The sequence below is a fragment of the Lissotriton helveticus genome, chromosome 12 (genome assembly GCF_964261635.1).
Source record: "Lissotriton helveticus chromosome 12, aLisHel1.1, whole genome shotgun sequence".
Classification (NCBI taxonomy): Eukaryota; Metazoa; Chordata; class Amphibia; order Caudata; family Salamandridae; genus Lissotriton; species Lissotriton helveticus.
This window is the reverse complement of record NC_136073.1, coordinates 821,989,106-822,004,288: the sequence shown is the minus strand read 5'-3', so window position 1 is coordinate 822,004,288 and position 15,183 is coordinate 821,989,106. Positions and strand designations below refer to the sequence as shown.

Genomic DNA, 15,183 nt, shown 5'->3' with positions numbered 1-15,183 from the left:
AGTAGTTTATTCAGTAGCAGTAGTTTATTTATGTATAGTTAGTTAAAACCATTACATGTACATTAAAAAAAACATTAAAATATTACCATGATAATACATTATAACTAGGGCTCCCAGTTCATGGTATTTATGTGTTTTAACTTTTCTGTCTGTATTCAGCCATATTTATTTTTGGGCCATCTTATTGGTATTTATCCATATTTATTTTGTGCTTTAAGAATAAATGTAGCTGTAAAATTGTATATTTCTGAGTTTAAATAACTCTTCGATGTGCACTCATGCATAAATGCATGTCACGTTTTAGCAAACTAAGCAGCCAGTATTACAAAAGACTGCACTCACAGGTACATGTTAGCATCATACCACAAATATATGTTAAAATATGCCTGCATTTAAGGAAATCTCATCCTGTATTTTAACCCTCCATGCTGTCTGTCTGCTCAGCTGTTGCCTAGAATTCATAAAAGACAGCATGGAGAGTTTCTCACAAGAAGCACCATTTTCAGTATTTTTCCGCATTTAAGAATAAATACAGACAGGAAGCGCATTGTTTTCTGTCTGTATTTATCTGTGAAAAATCAGTAAAAACGGAAAACTGGAAGCCTTCATTATAACCAATAGTTTGTAAAGTTGTGCTTTTGTTCAAAATGTGGGATGCCAAAAAAAGACAGAACTCTAGGCTTGGGTGGAGTTTCCGTAGTCGTGGAACTCCATAAAGTGACCAAAAAACCGGTGTTGCACTACGCGGAGTTTCAGAAGCGGTGGAGTGCGTTACGTCATGCAGTTCGTGCTGAGTTTTAGTGCCAGGTGTTGGTCGCGCGCTGTAAAATCAGCGTGAAAGGCACCATGCACATCCCAAGAGGGTGCGGCTTCTTTCTGCCCCTCGCGTACAAGTTCTACTCGAACGGCAGCGTCCTCAACGCGAACAGAACGTTTCTCAATGTGAGCGGTAGCGACCTTCTGGGACCGCCCACGTTGAGACATCTCACCGAGAGGTGGTCTGGAGTAAGATTTTCCTCACTTGCACTCCCCAACTTAACATTGGCAAGTGAGGAAAAAACTCTGGTCTGCGGAGCAGAGTTTCTCAGAACTATGCGCGGTCCACGGAGCGAGAAAAACTCTGTAAACTCCGCGAACGGAGGGGAGTTCACTGCCCAGACCTACAGAACTCTTATTTAATAATTGATTTTTTTTTTAAACATAGGAAACAGAGGAACTTTGTCTGGGTGCACAAAGCCTCACCCCATTCCAGCTTCCCTAATTGCCCACTGAAGCCAGTTTTCCACACTGCCTACGAGTGCCAGCACCGTGCAGTATCCTCCAGTGCAGGCTTCAAGTCCAGTCCCTCGCTGACCACTTACGTCAGATATTGGTTCTGCCAATCTTTGCCTGACCCTCAAAGTGCCCAACAGGTTTATATGTTCACAGTGGGCACCAGTGCCCCTTTCACTCTAATGACCAGTGAAAGACACACACAGGTGCCCAGTGCCAGCCGTTAGTGCCCCCCAGTGTCAATCAAACCTACTCAGGTTATGGTGATGACTCTCGGTAAATAACAAAAATTGGGATAGCTGTCAATCACCTGCCACTGCCCGCTGCCAGGGATGGCAATCAACCACCATAAACAGACAGGAGCATCTGACCCCAGGGTGAAAGGGCAGGCAGGTCCATGGGCACCCCTCTATGCCCGACTAGAACGGGGAGGGCATGCATCCCGCAGCCAACGCCCCTTCCGAGCCCCCCTAACTCAGCCCCTTTCTGTACGGATGAAGTGCAGACCCAGAAGATTTCACAACCATGACTGAGGGTTTTCTGTCCATGGGTCCGTCTGTCCTGGAGGGGGCAGCTTTAACCTCCCGGGGCAGGTTGTTTTGGATTGGGGGGGGACTGCAATCCTCCAGAGTGGGCAGATGTCCCAGGAGGTGAGAGTGGTCTTCGAGAGGTGGGGTGGTTGTGGGGGGCTAAGGACCACTGCTCCAGTCCCTCAACGACTGACATAACCCACAGAAAATATCCCTCAATGGCTGACATTACCCACAGAAAATATCCCTCAGTGACAGAAAATATCCCTCAATGACTGACATCACCCACAGAAAATATCCCTCAATGACTGACATAACCCACAGAAAATATTCCTCAGTGACAGAAAATATCCCTCAACGACTGACATAACCCACAGTAAATATCCCTCAATGACTGACATAACCCACAGAAAATATCCCTCAGTGACAGAAAATATCCCTCAATGTTGACATAAACCACAGAAAATATCCCTCAATGACTGACATAACCCACAGAAAATAGCCGTCTGTGACAGAAAATATCCCTCAATGTTGACATAACCCACAGAAAATATCCCTCAATGATTGACATAACCCACAGAAAATATCCCTCAATGGCTGACATAACCCACAGAAAATATCCCTCAGTGACAGAAAATATCCCTCAATGACTGACATAACCCACAGAAAATATCCCTCAATGACTGACATAACCCACAGAAAATATTCCTCAGTGACAGAAAATATCCCTCAACGACTGACATAACCCACAGAAAATATCCCTCAATGACTGACATAACCCACAGAAAATATCCCTCAGTGACAGAAAATATCCCTCAATGTTGACATAACCCACAGAAAATATCCCTCAATGACTGACATAACCCACAGAAAATAGCCGTCTGTGACAGAAAATATCCCTCAATGTTGACATAACCCACAGAAAATATCCCTCATTGATTGACATAACCCACAGAAAATATCCCTCAATGGCTGACATAACCCACAGAAAATATCCCTCAGTGACAGAAAATATCCCTCAATGACTCACATAACCCACAGAAAATATCCCTCTGTGACAGAAAATATCCCTCATTGACTGACATAACCCACAGAAAATATCCCTCAGTGACAGAAAATATCCCTCAATGTTGACATAACCCACAGAAAATATCCCTCAATGACTGACATAACCCACAGAAAATATCCCTCCGTGACAGAAAATATCCCTCAATGTTGACATAACCCACAAATATCCCTCAATGACTGACATAACCCACCGAAAATATCCCTCTGTGACAGAAAATATCCCTCAATGACTGACATAACCCACAGAAAATATCCCTCAGTGACAGAATATATCCCTCAATGACTGACATAACCCACAGAAAATATCCCTCCGTGACAGAAAATATCGCTCAATGTTGACATAACCCACAGAAAATATCCCTCAATGACTGACATAACCCACAGAAAATATCCCTCAACGACTGACATAACCCACAGAAAATATCCCTCAACGACTGACATAACCTACAGAAAATATCCCTCAGTGACACAAAATATCCCTCAAAGACTGACATAACCCACAGAAAATATCCCTCAGTGACCGAAAATATCTCTCAATGACTGACATAACCCACAGAAAATATCCCTCAATGACTGACATACGCCACAGAAAATATCCCTCAACGACTGACACGACCCCCAGAAAATATCCCTTAACGACTGACATAACCCACAGAAAATTATTTCCCTCAACGACTGACTTTACCCACAGAAAATATCACCCAGTGACAGAAAATATCCCTCAATGACTGACATAACCCACAGAAAATATCCCTCTGTGACAGAAAATATCCCTCAATGACTGACATAACCCACAGAAAATATCCCTCAGTGACAGAAAATATCCCTCAATGTTGACATAACCCACAGATAATATCCCTCAATGGCTGACATAACCCACAGAAAATATCCCTCCGTGACAGAAAATATCCCTCAATGTTGACATAACTCACAGAAAATATCCCTCAATGACTGACATAACCCACAGAAAATATCCCTCAATGACTGACATAACCCACAGAAAATATCCCTCAATGACTGACATAACCTACAGAAAATATCCCTCAATGACTGACATAACCCACAGAAAATATCCCTCAATGACTGACATAACCTACAGAAAATATCCCTCAGTGACACAAAATATCCCTCAAAGACTGACATAACCCACAGAAAATATCCCTCAGTGACCGAAAATATCTCTCAATGACTGACATAACCCACAGAAAATATCCCTCAATGACTGACATAACCCACAGAAAATATCCCTCAACGACTGACACGACCCCCAGAAAATATCCCTTAACGACTGACATAACCCACAGAAAATTTCCCTCAACGACTGACTTTACCCACAGAAAATATCACCCAGTGACAGAAAATATCCCTCAATGACTGACATAACCCACAGAAAATATCCCTCTGTGACAGAAAATATCCCTCAATGACTGACATAACCCACAGAAAATATCCCTCAGTGACAGAAAATATCCCTCAATGTTGACATAACCCACAGATAATATCCCTCAATGGCTGACATAACCCACAGAAAATATCCCTCCGTGACAGAAAATATCCCTCAATGTTGACATAACTCACAGAAAATATCCCTCAATGACTGACATAACCCACAGAAAATATCCCTCAATGACTGACATAACCCACAGAAAATATCCCTCCGTGACAGAAAATATCCCTCAATGTTGACATAACCCACAGAAAATATCCCTCAATGACTGACATAACCCACAGAAAATATCCCTCAATGACTGACATAACCCACAGAAAATATGCCTCCGTGACAGAAAATATCCCTCAATGACTGACATAACCCACAGAAAATATCCCTCAGTGACAGAAAATATCCCTCAATGTTGACATAACCCACAGAAAATATCCCTCAATGGCTGACATAACCCACAGAAAATATCCCTCAGTGACAGCAAATATCCCTCAATGACTGACATAACCCACAGAAAATATCCCTCCGTGACAGAAAATATCCCTCAATGACTGACATAACCCACAGAAAATATCCCTCAGTGACAGAAAATATCACTCAATGTTGACATAGCCCACAGAAAATATCCCTCAATGACTGACATAACCCACAGAAAATATCCCTTCGTGACAGAAAATATCCCTCAATGACTGATATAACCCATAGAAAATATCCCTCAGTGACAGAAAATATCCCTCAATGTTGACATAACCCACAGAAAATATCCCTCAATGGCTGACATAACCCACAGAAAATATCCCTCAGTGACAGAAAATATCCCTCAATGACTGACATAACCCACAGAAAATATCCCTCAGTGACAGAAAATATTCCTCAATGTTGACATAACCCACAGAAAATATCCCTCAATGACTGACATAACCCACAGAAAATATCCCTCAATGACTGAAATAACCCACAGAAAATATCCCTCAGTGACAGAAAATATCCCTCAATGTTGACATAACCCATAGAAAATATCCCTCAGTGACAGAAAATATCCCTCAATGTTGACATAACCCACAAATATCCCTCAATGACTGACATAACCCACCGAAAATATCCCTCTGTGACAGAAAATATCCCTCCATGACTGACATAACCCACAGAAAATATTCCTCAGTGACAGAATATATCCCTCAATGACTGACATAACCCACAGAAAATATCCCTCTGTGACAGAAAATATTGCTCAATGTTGACATAACCCACAGAAAATATCCCTCAATGACTGACATAACCCACAGAAAATATCCCTCAATGACTGACATAACCCACAGAAAATATCCCTCAACGACTGACATAACCTACAGAAAATATCCCTCAGTGACACAAAATATCCCTCAATGACTGACATAACCCACAGAAAATATCCCTCAATGACCGACATAACCCACAGAAAATATCCCTCAGTGACCGAAAATATCTCTCAATGACTGACATAACCCACAGAAAATATCCCTCAGTGACTGACATAACCCACAGAAAATATCCCTCAATGACTGACATAACCCACAGAAAATATCCCTCAACGACTGACATAACCCACAGAAAATATCCCTCAGTGACAGAAAATATCCCTCAATGACTGACACAACCCACAGAAAATATCCGTCAGTGAAAGAAAATATCCCTCAATGACTGACATAACCCACAGAAAATATCCCTGAGTGACAGGAAATATCCCTCAATGACTGACATAACCCACAGAAAATATCCCTTGGTGACAGAAAATATCCCTCAATGACTGACATAATACACAGAAAATATCCCTCAGTGACTGACATGACCCACAGAAAATATCCCTCAATGACTGACATAACCCACAGAAAATATCCCTCAACGACACATAACCCACAGAAAATATCCCTCAGTGACAGAAAATATCCCTCAATGACTGACATAACCCACAGAAAATATCCCTCAATGACTGACATAACCCACAGAAAATATCCCTCTGTGACAGAAAATATCTCTCAATGACTGACATAACCCACAGAAAATATCCCTCAGTGACTGACATGACCCACAGAAAATATCCCTCAATGACTGACATAACCCACAGAAAATATCCCTCAACGACACATAACCCACAGAAAATATCCCTCAGTGACAGAAAATATCCCTCAATGACTGACATAACCCACAGAAAATATCCCTCAATGACTGACATAACCTACAGAAAATATCCCTCAACGACTGACATAACCCACAGAAATTATCCCTCAACGACTGACATAACCCACAGAAAATATCCCTCAGTGACCGAAAATATCCCTCAACGACTGACATAACCCACAGAAAATATCCCTCAACGACTGACATAACCCACAGAAAATATCCCTCAACGACTGACATAACCCACAGAAAATATCCCTCACTGACTGACATCACCCACAGTAAACACAGCGTGTTTCTTACCTGGCGGCAGCAGCAGCAGGACGAGGCCGAGGGACAGCCGCAGGCACCCGGGCGCCTCCATCACCGGCTGCGGGGGCGGTGCGGCCGCAGGAGCCTGTGGGGAGCAGAGACACGGTCACCGAGGAGGGGGCGCTGCTGTCACTGCGCTGTCAGCGAGGGGAGGGGAGGCGCTGCTGCCAGGACACGCACAGGTCTGTGTGCCTGCTTGTACGTGTGCGCGCAGGGAGTGTGTGTGCCTGGATGCAAACACATGTCCATGGTTTGTGTGCGGCTGTCCGCGTGCCTGCCTGTTGGCTTGTATAATGCGTGTGTGTTTACCCACATAGGTCTGGATGGATTTATGTTCGTGGTGTGTGTATAGCAGTCTGTATACTTGCCTGTGCGCCGTGTATGTGTGTGTTCCCACGTGTGTGTGTGTGTGTGTGTGTGTGTGTGTGTAGATATATAAATGTTCGTGGTCTGTGTGTATGTGTGTGGCAGCCTGTGTGTCTGCCTCTTGGCGCGAATGTGTGCGCGCTGTGTATGCCTGTCTGTACAGTCATGTATATATGTCTGGAGTTCGTGTGTGTGGATGTCTGTGTGCCTGCGTACTGGTTTGTATGTGTGTGCCTGCACGTATGCCTGTGGGTGATACATGCACGGCTAGCGTGCTTTTGTGTAGTGTTTGTGTGACTCTGCCTGGTTGTCTGTCTCTTTGTGTCGGTGCTGCCTGTCTTTCGCTCTGCGTGCCTCGGTTTATCATGGTGCGCCGCTGTCTCTTTACCTGTGCCTCGCAGTGTCCGTCTGTCTCCTCAGTGCCGGAGCGCTGTGTCTGGCAGTCCAGTGCTGCGAGGCAGGCGCGTCGTTTCTGTGACTCAGGGAATCCCCGGCATGGGGGCTGTCGTCTCACACTGCCTGTCTCTTGAACGCCTGCCTCTCTGCAGCGCTCTCTCTCATCACCTGCCTCTCTCTCTCTCTCTCTCTCTCTCAATGGTCGTTACACTAACTGCCGAGCACTGTCACTCTCTCCTTACCTCGGTCACTGCCCCCAGCACTCTCTTCTAATGCACGGCGCTCTCGACCCATCAGTCTCTGGCAAGATTTTACACTCCCGGGGGTTGAGTCCCATTCTTTAAACACCCCAGCCCCCTCCGGCACTCCTTCAATCTCAAGCACTCCGCACCCCTGGGTTCCGCCCCCAAGAGCCGACGCTCTCTCCCACACACTGACGCTCTCGCACTTTGAAGCTGTCGCTGGCAAGATCTTTTCATCCGTAAAATAAGATCCCAGCCATCTCCGGCGCTCTCTCGCCCCACTTCTGCCTCTCTCTCTCTCCTAATCTCGGTCCCTCACTCCCTCTCCAAATATGTCTCTCTCTTTCTCCCTCCAAATCTCTGCTCTCTCTCTCCCTAATCTCTTTCCCACACACTCTCTCTCCCAAATGGCTCACTATCTTTCTGGCACTCAGTCACCTTCTCTCCTAATCTGTGGCACTCTCTCTCTTTCTCTTAGTTTCTAGCACCCTCTCTTTCCCAATCTTGGCACTCTATCCCTCTCTCTCCCAATCTCCGGCCCACACTCGCTCGTTCTCTCTCTATCTCTGACACTCTCCTATTCTTTGGCGCACAAACACCCTCTCTCTCCCAATCTCTCGCACTCTTTCTCTGCAAGTCTCTAACACTCTCGCTCTCCCTATCTCTGGCACACACTCACCCAATCTCTCTCTCTCTCAATATCTGGCACTCTCTCCCAATATCTGGCATTCACACTCTCACATTTCAGGGCACTCTCCCAATCTCTGGCTCTCTTTCTCCCAATCTCGGACACTCTCTTCCTGTTTATGGAACTTGTTTCCAATCTCTGGCACTCTCTCTCTCTCAAACTCTTGCACTCTCTCCCAATCTTCGCCTCCATAAGAACCTGTCACTCTCTCCCAGTTTATGGAACTTGTTTCCAATCTCTAGCACTCTCTCGCCCAGTCTCTGTCACTTTCTCTCTCTCTCTCTCTCTCTCTCTCTCCCAAGCTTCGCCTCCATAAGAACCTGTCACTCTCTCCCAATCTCTGGCACTCTTCCCAGTTTATGGAACTTGTTTCCAATCTCTCTCTCTCTCTCTCTCTCTCTCTCTCTCTATCTATCTATCTATCTTCGCCTCCATAAGAACCTGTCACTCTCTCTCAGTTTATGGAACTTGTTTCCAATCTCTGCCACTCTATCTCCCAATTTCTGGCACTCTCTCCCCCAATCTCTTGCACTCTTTCTCCCAATCTCTGCCACTCTCTCTCCCAATCTTTACCTCCGTAAAAACCTGCTGCTCTCTCCCAATCTCTGGCACTCTCTCTCCCAATCTTCCCCTCCATAAGAACCTGTTGCTCTCTCCCAATCTCTGGCACTCTCTCCCGATCTCTGGCACCCTCTCCCAGTTTAGGGAACTTGTTTCCAGTCACTGGCATGGTCCCTTTTCTTAAAAGTAGCAACACAAAAAGATGATGGACGGAATACTGAACATTGTCAAACATTCACCCCCTGCTCTATTCTCTCTCTTTAGCTCTGTAATCCGTTCCATTCGCTGTTTTTCTCTCTCGTGTACTCTGGGTTGTTTTTTTGTTTGTTTTTTTGTCCTCACTTTGCCAACTCTCTTGCTAGGATTACTCTTATCCCTCAGAAGCTAAGGAGGAGAAAGAGAGCATTTCCCTGCAAGAATCCTGCTGTTTCCACTTCCATCTCCTTTACGAAGGGGACCACAACCCAGGAGAGGCCAGGACCGACCGCATGTTTGGCTTAATCATGGGACCCAATCATCTTCCCTCTCCAGTCCACCAACATTGTCCAGATCTCATCCCGACTCCTTGGGTCACAGGCCATATCAGACTGGCTCCTATAGGAGATACTTTTGAGGCACTCAGCAAAGGATGGGGGACCTTCAGACTTCCAAAGCCTACATATCTCTCGCCTCGCCAGCAAAACCACAAAAAAGATAAACTTGGAGAAGGCTGAATTTATCCGGTCGCCTTCTTCTTGGTTGAGCCCGAAAAATACAAGGCGAGGGCTTACCTTAATCTGTTTACTAGGGGTGGGCGGAATGTGCGTAATCGCGTTACGCAAATCTCTGCAAAACGGTAAAAAATCTCCGCGAACACGCAGAAATTCCGCAAACACGCAGGACGCGAAATTACCCAAATTCTGCAAACTCCGCGAATGGAACAGAATTTCCCGCCCAGGCCTACTGTTAACCAGTTACTTCCCCAATGAAATCACATACACAGGTTCAATAGGAAGCCATCTTCGGACACAGCATAAACAAATGCAGACTCTGTTCTATGTTCATGCTCTCTTCTCTCGTTCAACCTCTCTCTTTCATCCCCTCTCCATCCCCTCTCACACACCTCCCCTCATCCCTCCAGTTTACCTGCGACTCACCTCTGTCCTCTCCAGAGCCCGATCCTTCCACCGCAGGCGTGGGGAGATGTGATCCTAGGGGGGTGATGGAGTGAGATGTTCCATCCGGCGAGGTCTAGCTCCGGGTAGCAAAGAATGAACGAGGTGCTACCCACAGGTGGAGGGCAAAGGGGTGAGATGATCCTTTATACGACAGCACAGGAGGTGAGATGCTCCTCTAGCCAGCAGGGGGTGGAAGGAGATTTTGCCCTGTGGAAAGAGTGGAATGCCCTGATCAGCAGGTGGGTGAGATGCTTCCCAGCACAGCAGCAGAGGTGAGATGCTCCCCAGGAAGCAGACGATGAGGTGAGAATGCGCTTTGGTTTGCTTGAGATGGCGCGAGATGCTGATTTGTGCAACTGCAGATGGGTGAAATGTTAGCAGGAGAGATATTCCTCGGACGGCAAGAGATGGGATGAGATACACACCTGGGGGGCAGGCGATGTATGGGGCGAGAGGCTCACCGGCCTGCAGCAGATGGAGGTGGCTGGCATCAGGGTAAGATGCTACCTTAAGCACAAGGAATGAGATGCTGCTGTAGGCAGTTGGGTGAGATGCTCATTTCTATAGGAGCAGATGTGGAGAGATACCATCCAGCAGCAGAGGTGGTGAGATACCCTTCTAGCAGCAAATGTGGTGAGATGCCCTTCAGCAGCAGATGTGGTGAGACTCCCTTCAGCAGCAGATGTGGTGAGACTCCCTTCAGCAGCAGATGTGGTGAGACTCCCTTCAGCAGCAGATGTGGAGAGATACCATCCAGCAGCAGATGTGGTGAGATACCCTTCTAGCACCAGATGTGGTGAGAATGCCTTAAACAGCAGATGTGGTGAGATACCCTTCAGCAGCAGATGTGGTGGGATACCCTTCAGCAGCAGATGTAGTAAGATGCCCTTCCTGTCAGCAGATGTGGTGAGATACCTTTCTAGCAGCAGGTGTGGTGAGATACCCTTCTTGGGAGCAGATGTGGTGAGATACTCCTCTAGCAGCAGCTGTGGTGAGATACCCTTCAGCCGCAGATGTGGCGAGATACCCTTCTTGGGAGCAGATGTGGTGAGATACTCCTCTAGCAGCAGCTGTGGTGAGATACCTTTCTAGCAGCAGGTGTGGTGAGATTCCCTTTTTGGGAGCAGATGTGGTGAGATACTCCTCTAGCAGCAGCTGTGGTGAGATACCCTTCAGCCCCAGATGTGGCGAGATACCCTTCTTGGGAGCAGATGTGGTGAGATACTCCTCTAGCAGCAGCTGTGGTGAGATACCTTTCTAGCAGCAGGTGTGGTGAGATTCCCTTTTTGGGAGCAGATGTGGTGAGATACTCCTCTAGCAGCAGCTGTGGTGAGATACCCTTCTAGCAGCAGGTGTGGAGAGATACCCTTCTTAGGAGCAGATGTGGTGAGATACTCCTCTAGCAGCAGCTGTGGTGAGATACCCTTCAGCCGCAGATGTGGTGAGATACCCTTCTTGGGAGCAGATGTGGTGAGATACCCTTCAGCCGCAGATGTGGCGAGATACCCTTCAGCCGCAGATGTGGTGAGATACCCTTCTTGGGAGCAGATGTGGTGAGATACCCTTCAGCCGCAGATGTGGCGAGATACCCTTCTTGGGAGCAGATGTGGTGAGATACTCCTCTAGCAGCAGCTGTGGTGAGATACCCTTCTAGCAGCAGGTGTGGAGAGATACCCTTCTTAGGAGCAGCTGTGGTGAGATACCCTTCAGCCGCAGATGTGGTGAGATACCCTTCTAGCAGCAGGTGTGGAGAGATACCCTTCTTGGGAGCAGATGTGGTGAGATACCCTTCAGCCGCAGATGTGGCGAGATACCCTACTAGCAGTAGATGTTGTGAGATGCTCCTCAAAACTGTGGGAGACAGCGTTGGCCACTGCCTTGGGTACCAGGAGTTGGGGCTAGTGAGGCAGGAGATGGGGTGAAATGCCCCACAAGGCAGGGATCACGGTGAGATGTTCTCTCGGACAGCAGTGAATGGAGAGATGTGCTGCTCCAGGTACCCAAAGATGAGGAGAGATGTCCCTTTATGAGGCAGCAGGTGAGATGAGAGGTTCCCTCAGACAGCTGGAGCTGGGGAGTGAGATGCCACTTCCGCCTGCAGGAGGAGGGGAGAGATCGTACCTCAGGCAGCAAGGCGTGAGATAAGATGTTGGGTGAAATGCTCCTTTAACCAGCAGAGGTAGTGAGAAGACCCTCCAGGCAGCAGGAGATGGGTAGGGTTACCTATGGGGTGAGATGTCCCTTCGAGCAGCTGAATGCCGGATGAAATGCCAACCTCGGGCAGCAGGAGATGGAAAGGTCGCTCCTCCGGGCAGGGCAGGGTGGGTGAAATGCGCGTCTAGTGAGCACGAGCCTGGATGAAATGCGCTGCTGCGGCCGCAGGCACCGCGCTCACCGCCTGGCAAGTTGTGAGCACTGAAGGGGAGTGAGAAAACCCCATCCCCAGCCCCGCGCCCCTGGTGGACTGCGTCTCCGGGAGAAGGGGGGGGGGGCGAGGGAGGGAGACACTGTCTCTAGGAGCGAGCTGGAGGGATGGGGGGGGGTCTGTCTTCTGCTCTATGGGGAGAATAATTAACTGCAGCTCTTTCCTTCTGAAGAGCAGGGTCGTTTTATTTCACTTTTCTATTAAATCACGGCGCTGCGGCGGCGTCGCTTCCCACAGCAGGCCTGTCACAGGGCTCAGCAGCCCACCCACCCTCTGCTGGGACCCAACAGCAGGCCTGTCACAGGGCTCAGCAGCCCACCCACCCTCTGCTGGGACCCCACAGCAGGCCTGTCACAGGGCTCAGCAGCCCACCCACCCTCTGCTGGGACCCCACAGCAGGCCTGTCACAGGGCTCAGCAGCCCACCCACCCTCTGCTGGGACCCCGCAGCAGGCCTGTCACAGGGCTCAGCAGCCCACCCACCCTCTGCTGGGACCCCGCAGCAGGCCTGTCACAGGGCTCAGCAGCCCACCCACCCTCTGCTGGGACCCCACAGCAGGCCTGTCACAGGGCTCAGCAGCCCACCCACCCTCTGCTGGGACCCCGCAGCAGGCCTGTCACAGGGCCCAGCAGCCCACCCACCCTCTGCTGGGACCCCACAGCAGGCCTGTCACAGGGCCCAGCAGCCCACCCACCCTCTGCTGGGACCCCATAGCAGGCCTGTCACAGGGCTCAGCAGCCCGTCCACCCTCTACGGGGACACCACAGCAGGCCTGTCACAGGGCTCAGCAGCCCACCCACCCTCTGCGGGGTCCCAGCAGGCCTGTCACAGGGCCCAGCAGCCCACCCACCCTCTGCTGGGACCCCACAGCAGGCCTGTCACAGGGCTCAGCAGCCCACCCACCCTCTGCTGGGACCCCACAGCAGGCCTGTCACAGGGCTCAGCAGCCCACCCACCCTCTGCTGGGACCCCACAGCAGGCCTGTCACAGGGGTCAGCAGCCCACCCACCCTCTGCTGGGACCCCACAGCAGGCCTGTCACAGGGCTCAGCAGCCCACCCACCCTCTGCTGGGACCCCACAGCAGGCCTGTCACAGGGGTCAGCAGCCCACCCACCCTCTGCTGGGACCCCACAGCAGGCCTGTCACAGGGCTCAGCAGCCCACCCACCCTCTGCTGGGACCCCGCAGCAGGCCTGTCACAGGGCTCAGCAGCCCACCCACCCTCTGCTGGGACCCCGCAGCAGGCCTGTCACAGGGCTCAGCAGCCCACCCACCCTCTGCTGGGACCCCACAGCAGGCCTGTCACAGGGCTCAGCAGCCCACCCACCCTCTGCTGGGACCCCGCAGCAGGCCTGTCACAGGGCCCAGCAGCCCACCCACCCTCTGCTGGGACCCCACAGCAGGCCTGTCACAGGACCCAGCAGCCCACCCACCCTCTGCTGGGACCCCACAGCAGGCCTGTCACAGGGCTCAGCAGCCCGCCCACCCTCTGCTGGGACCCCACAGCAGGCCTGTCACAGGGCTCAGCAGCCCACCCACCCTCTGCGGGGTCCCAGCAGGCCTGTCACAGGGCCCAGCAGCCCACCCACCCTCTGCTGGGACCCCACAGCAGGCCTGTCACAGGGCTCAGCAGCCCACCCACCCTCTGCTGGGACCCCACAGCAGGCCTGTCACAGGGCTCAGCAGCCCACCCACCCTCTGCTGGGACCCCACAGCAGGCCTGTCACAGGGCTCAGCAGCCCACCCACCCTCTGCTAGGACCCCACAGCAGGCCTGTCACAGGGCTCAGCAGCCCACCCACCCTCTGCTGGGACCCCACAGCAGGCCTGTCACAGGGGTCAGCAGCCCACCCACCCTCTGCTGGGACCCCACAGCAGGCCTGTCACAGGGCTCAGCAGCCCACCCACTTTCTGCTGGGACCCCACAGCAGGCCTGTCACAGGGGTCAGCAGCCCACCCACCCTCTGCTGGGACCCCACAGCAGGCCTGTCACAGGGCTCAGCAGCCCACCCACCCTCTGCTGGGACCCCACAGCAGGCCTGTCACAGGGCTCAGCAGCCCACCCACCCTCTGCTGGGACCCCACAGCAGGCCTGTCACAGGGCTCAGCAGCCCACCCACCCTCTGCTGGGACCCCGCAGCAGGCCTGTCACAGGGCCCAGCAGCCCACCCACCCTCTGCTGGGACCCCACAGCAGGCCTGTCACAGGGCTCAGCAGCCCACCCACCCTCTGCGGGGTCCCAGCAGGCCTGTCACAGGGCTCAGCAGCCCGCCCACCCTCTGCTGGGACCCCACAGCAGGCCTGTCACAGGGCTCAGCAGCCCACCCACCCTCTGCTGGGACCCCGCAGCAGGCCTGTCACAGGGCTCAGCAGCCCACCCACCCTCTGCTGAGACCAGCAGCTCGGCAGGCGGCTGCAGCAGGCTGCTATGACCCTCTCCCCGCACTGCAAAGACCAGTGCCGTACACTGTACTCGATCGGTATCCCCCCCCCCAAAGGTCAGCATGCCACCTCCTGGGGCCAGGATCCCACCCTCCAGGGACCAATTTCTCACCCTCATGCAGAGTCC

At 50.8% G+C, this 15,183-nt stretch overlaps 1 protein-coding gene across 1 annotated transcript in view; it reads right to left on the bottom strand.

Moving 5' to 3' along the window:
- The window catches only part of LOC144799759 (neuronal acetylcholine receptor subunit alpha-7-like), an 81,570-nt gene extending 73,970 nt beyond the window's left edge, over nucleotides 1-7,600 (bottom strand). The window contains exons 1-2 of the mRNA XM_078671289.1: nucleotides 7,535-7,600; nucleotides 6,772-6,865 (exon numbers count right to left, since the gene is read on the bottom strand). Of these exons, the coding sequence (XP_078527415.1) occupies nucleotides 6,772-6,832 (61 nt within the window). The 5' untranslated portion in view covers nucleotides 6,833-6,865; nucleotides 7,535-7,600. The remainder of the gene's footprint in view (nucleotides 1-6,771; nucleotides 6,866-7,534) is intronic.
- Between the last annotated feature and the right edge of the window lie 7,583 nt (nucleotides 7,601-15,183).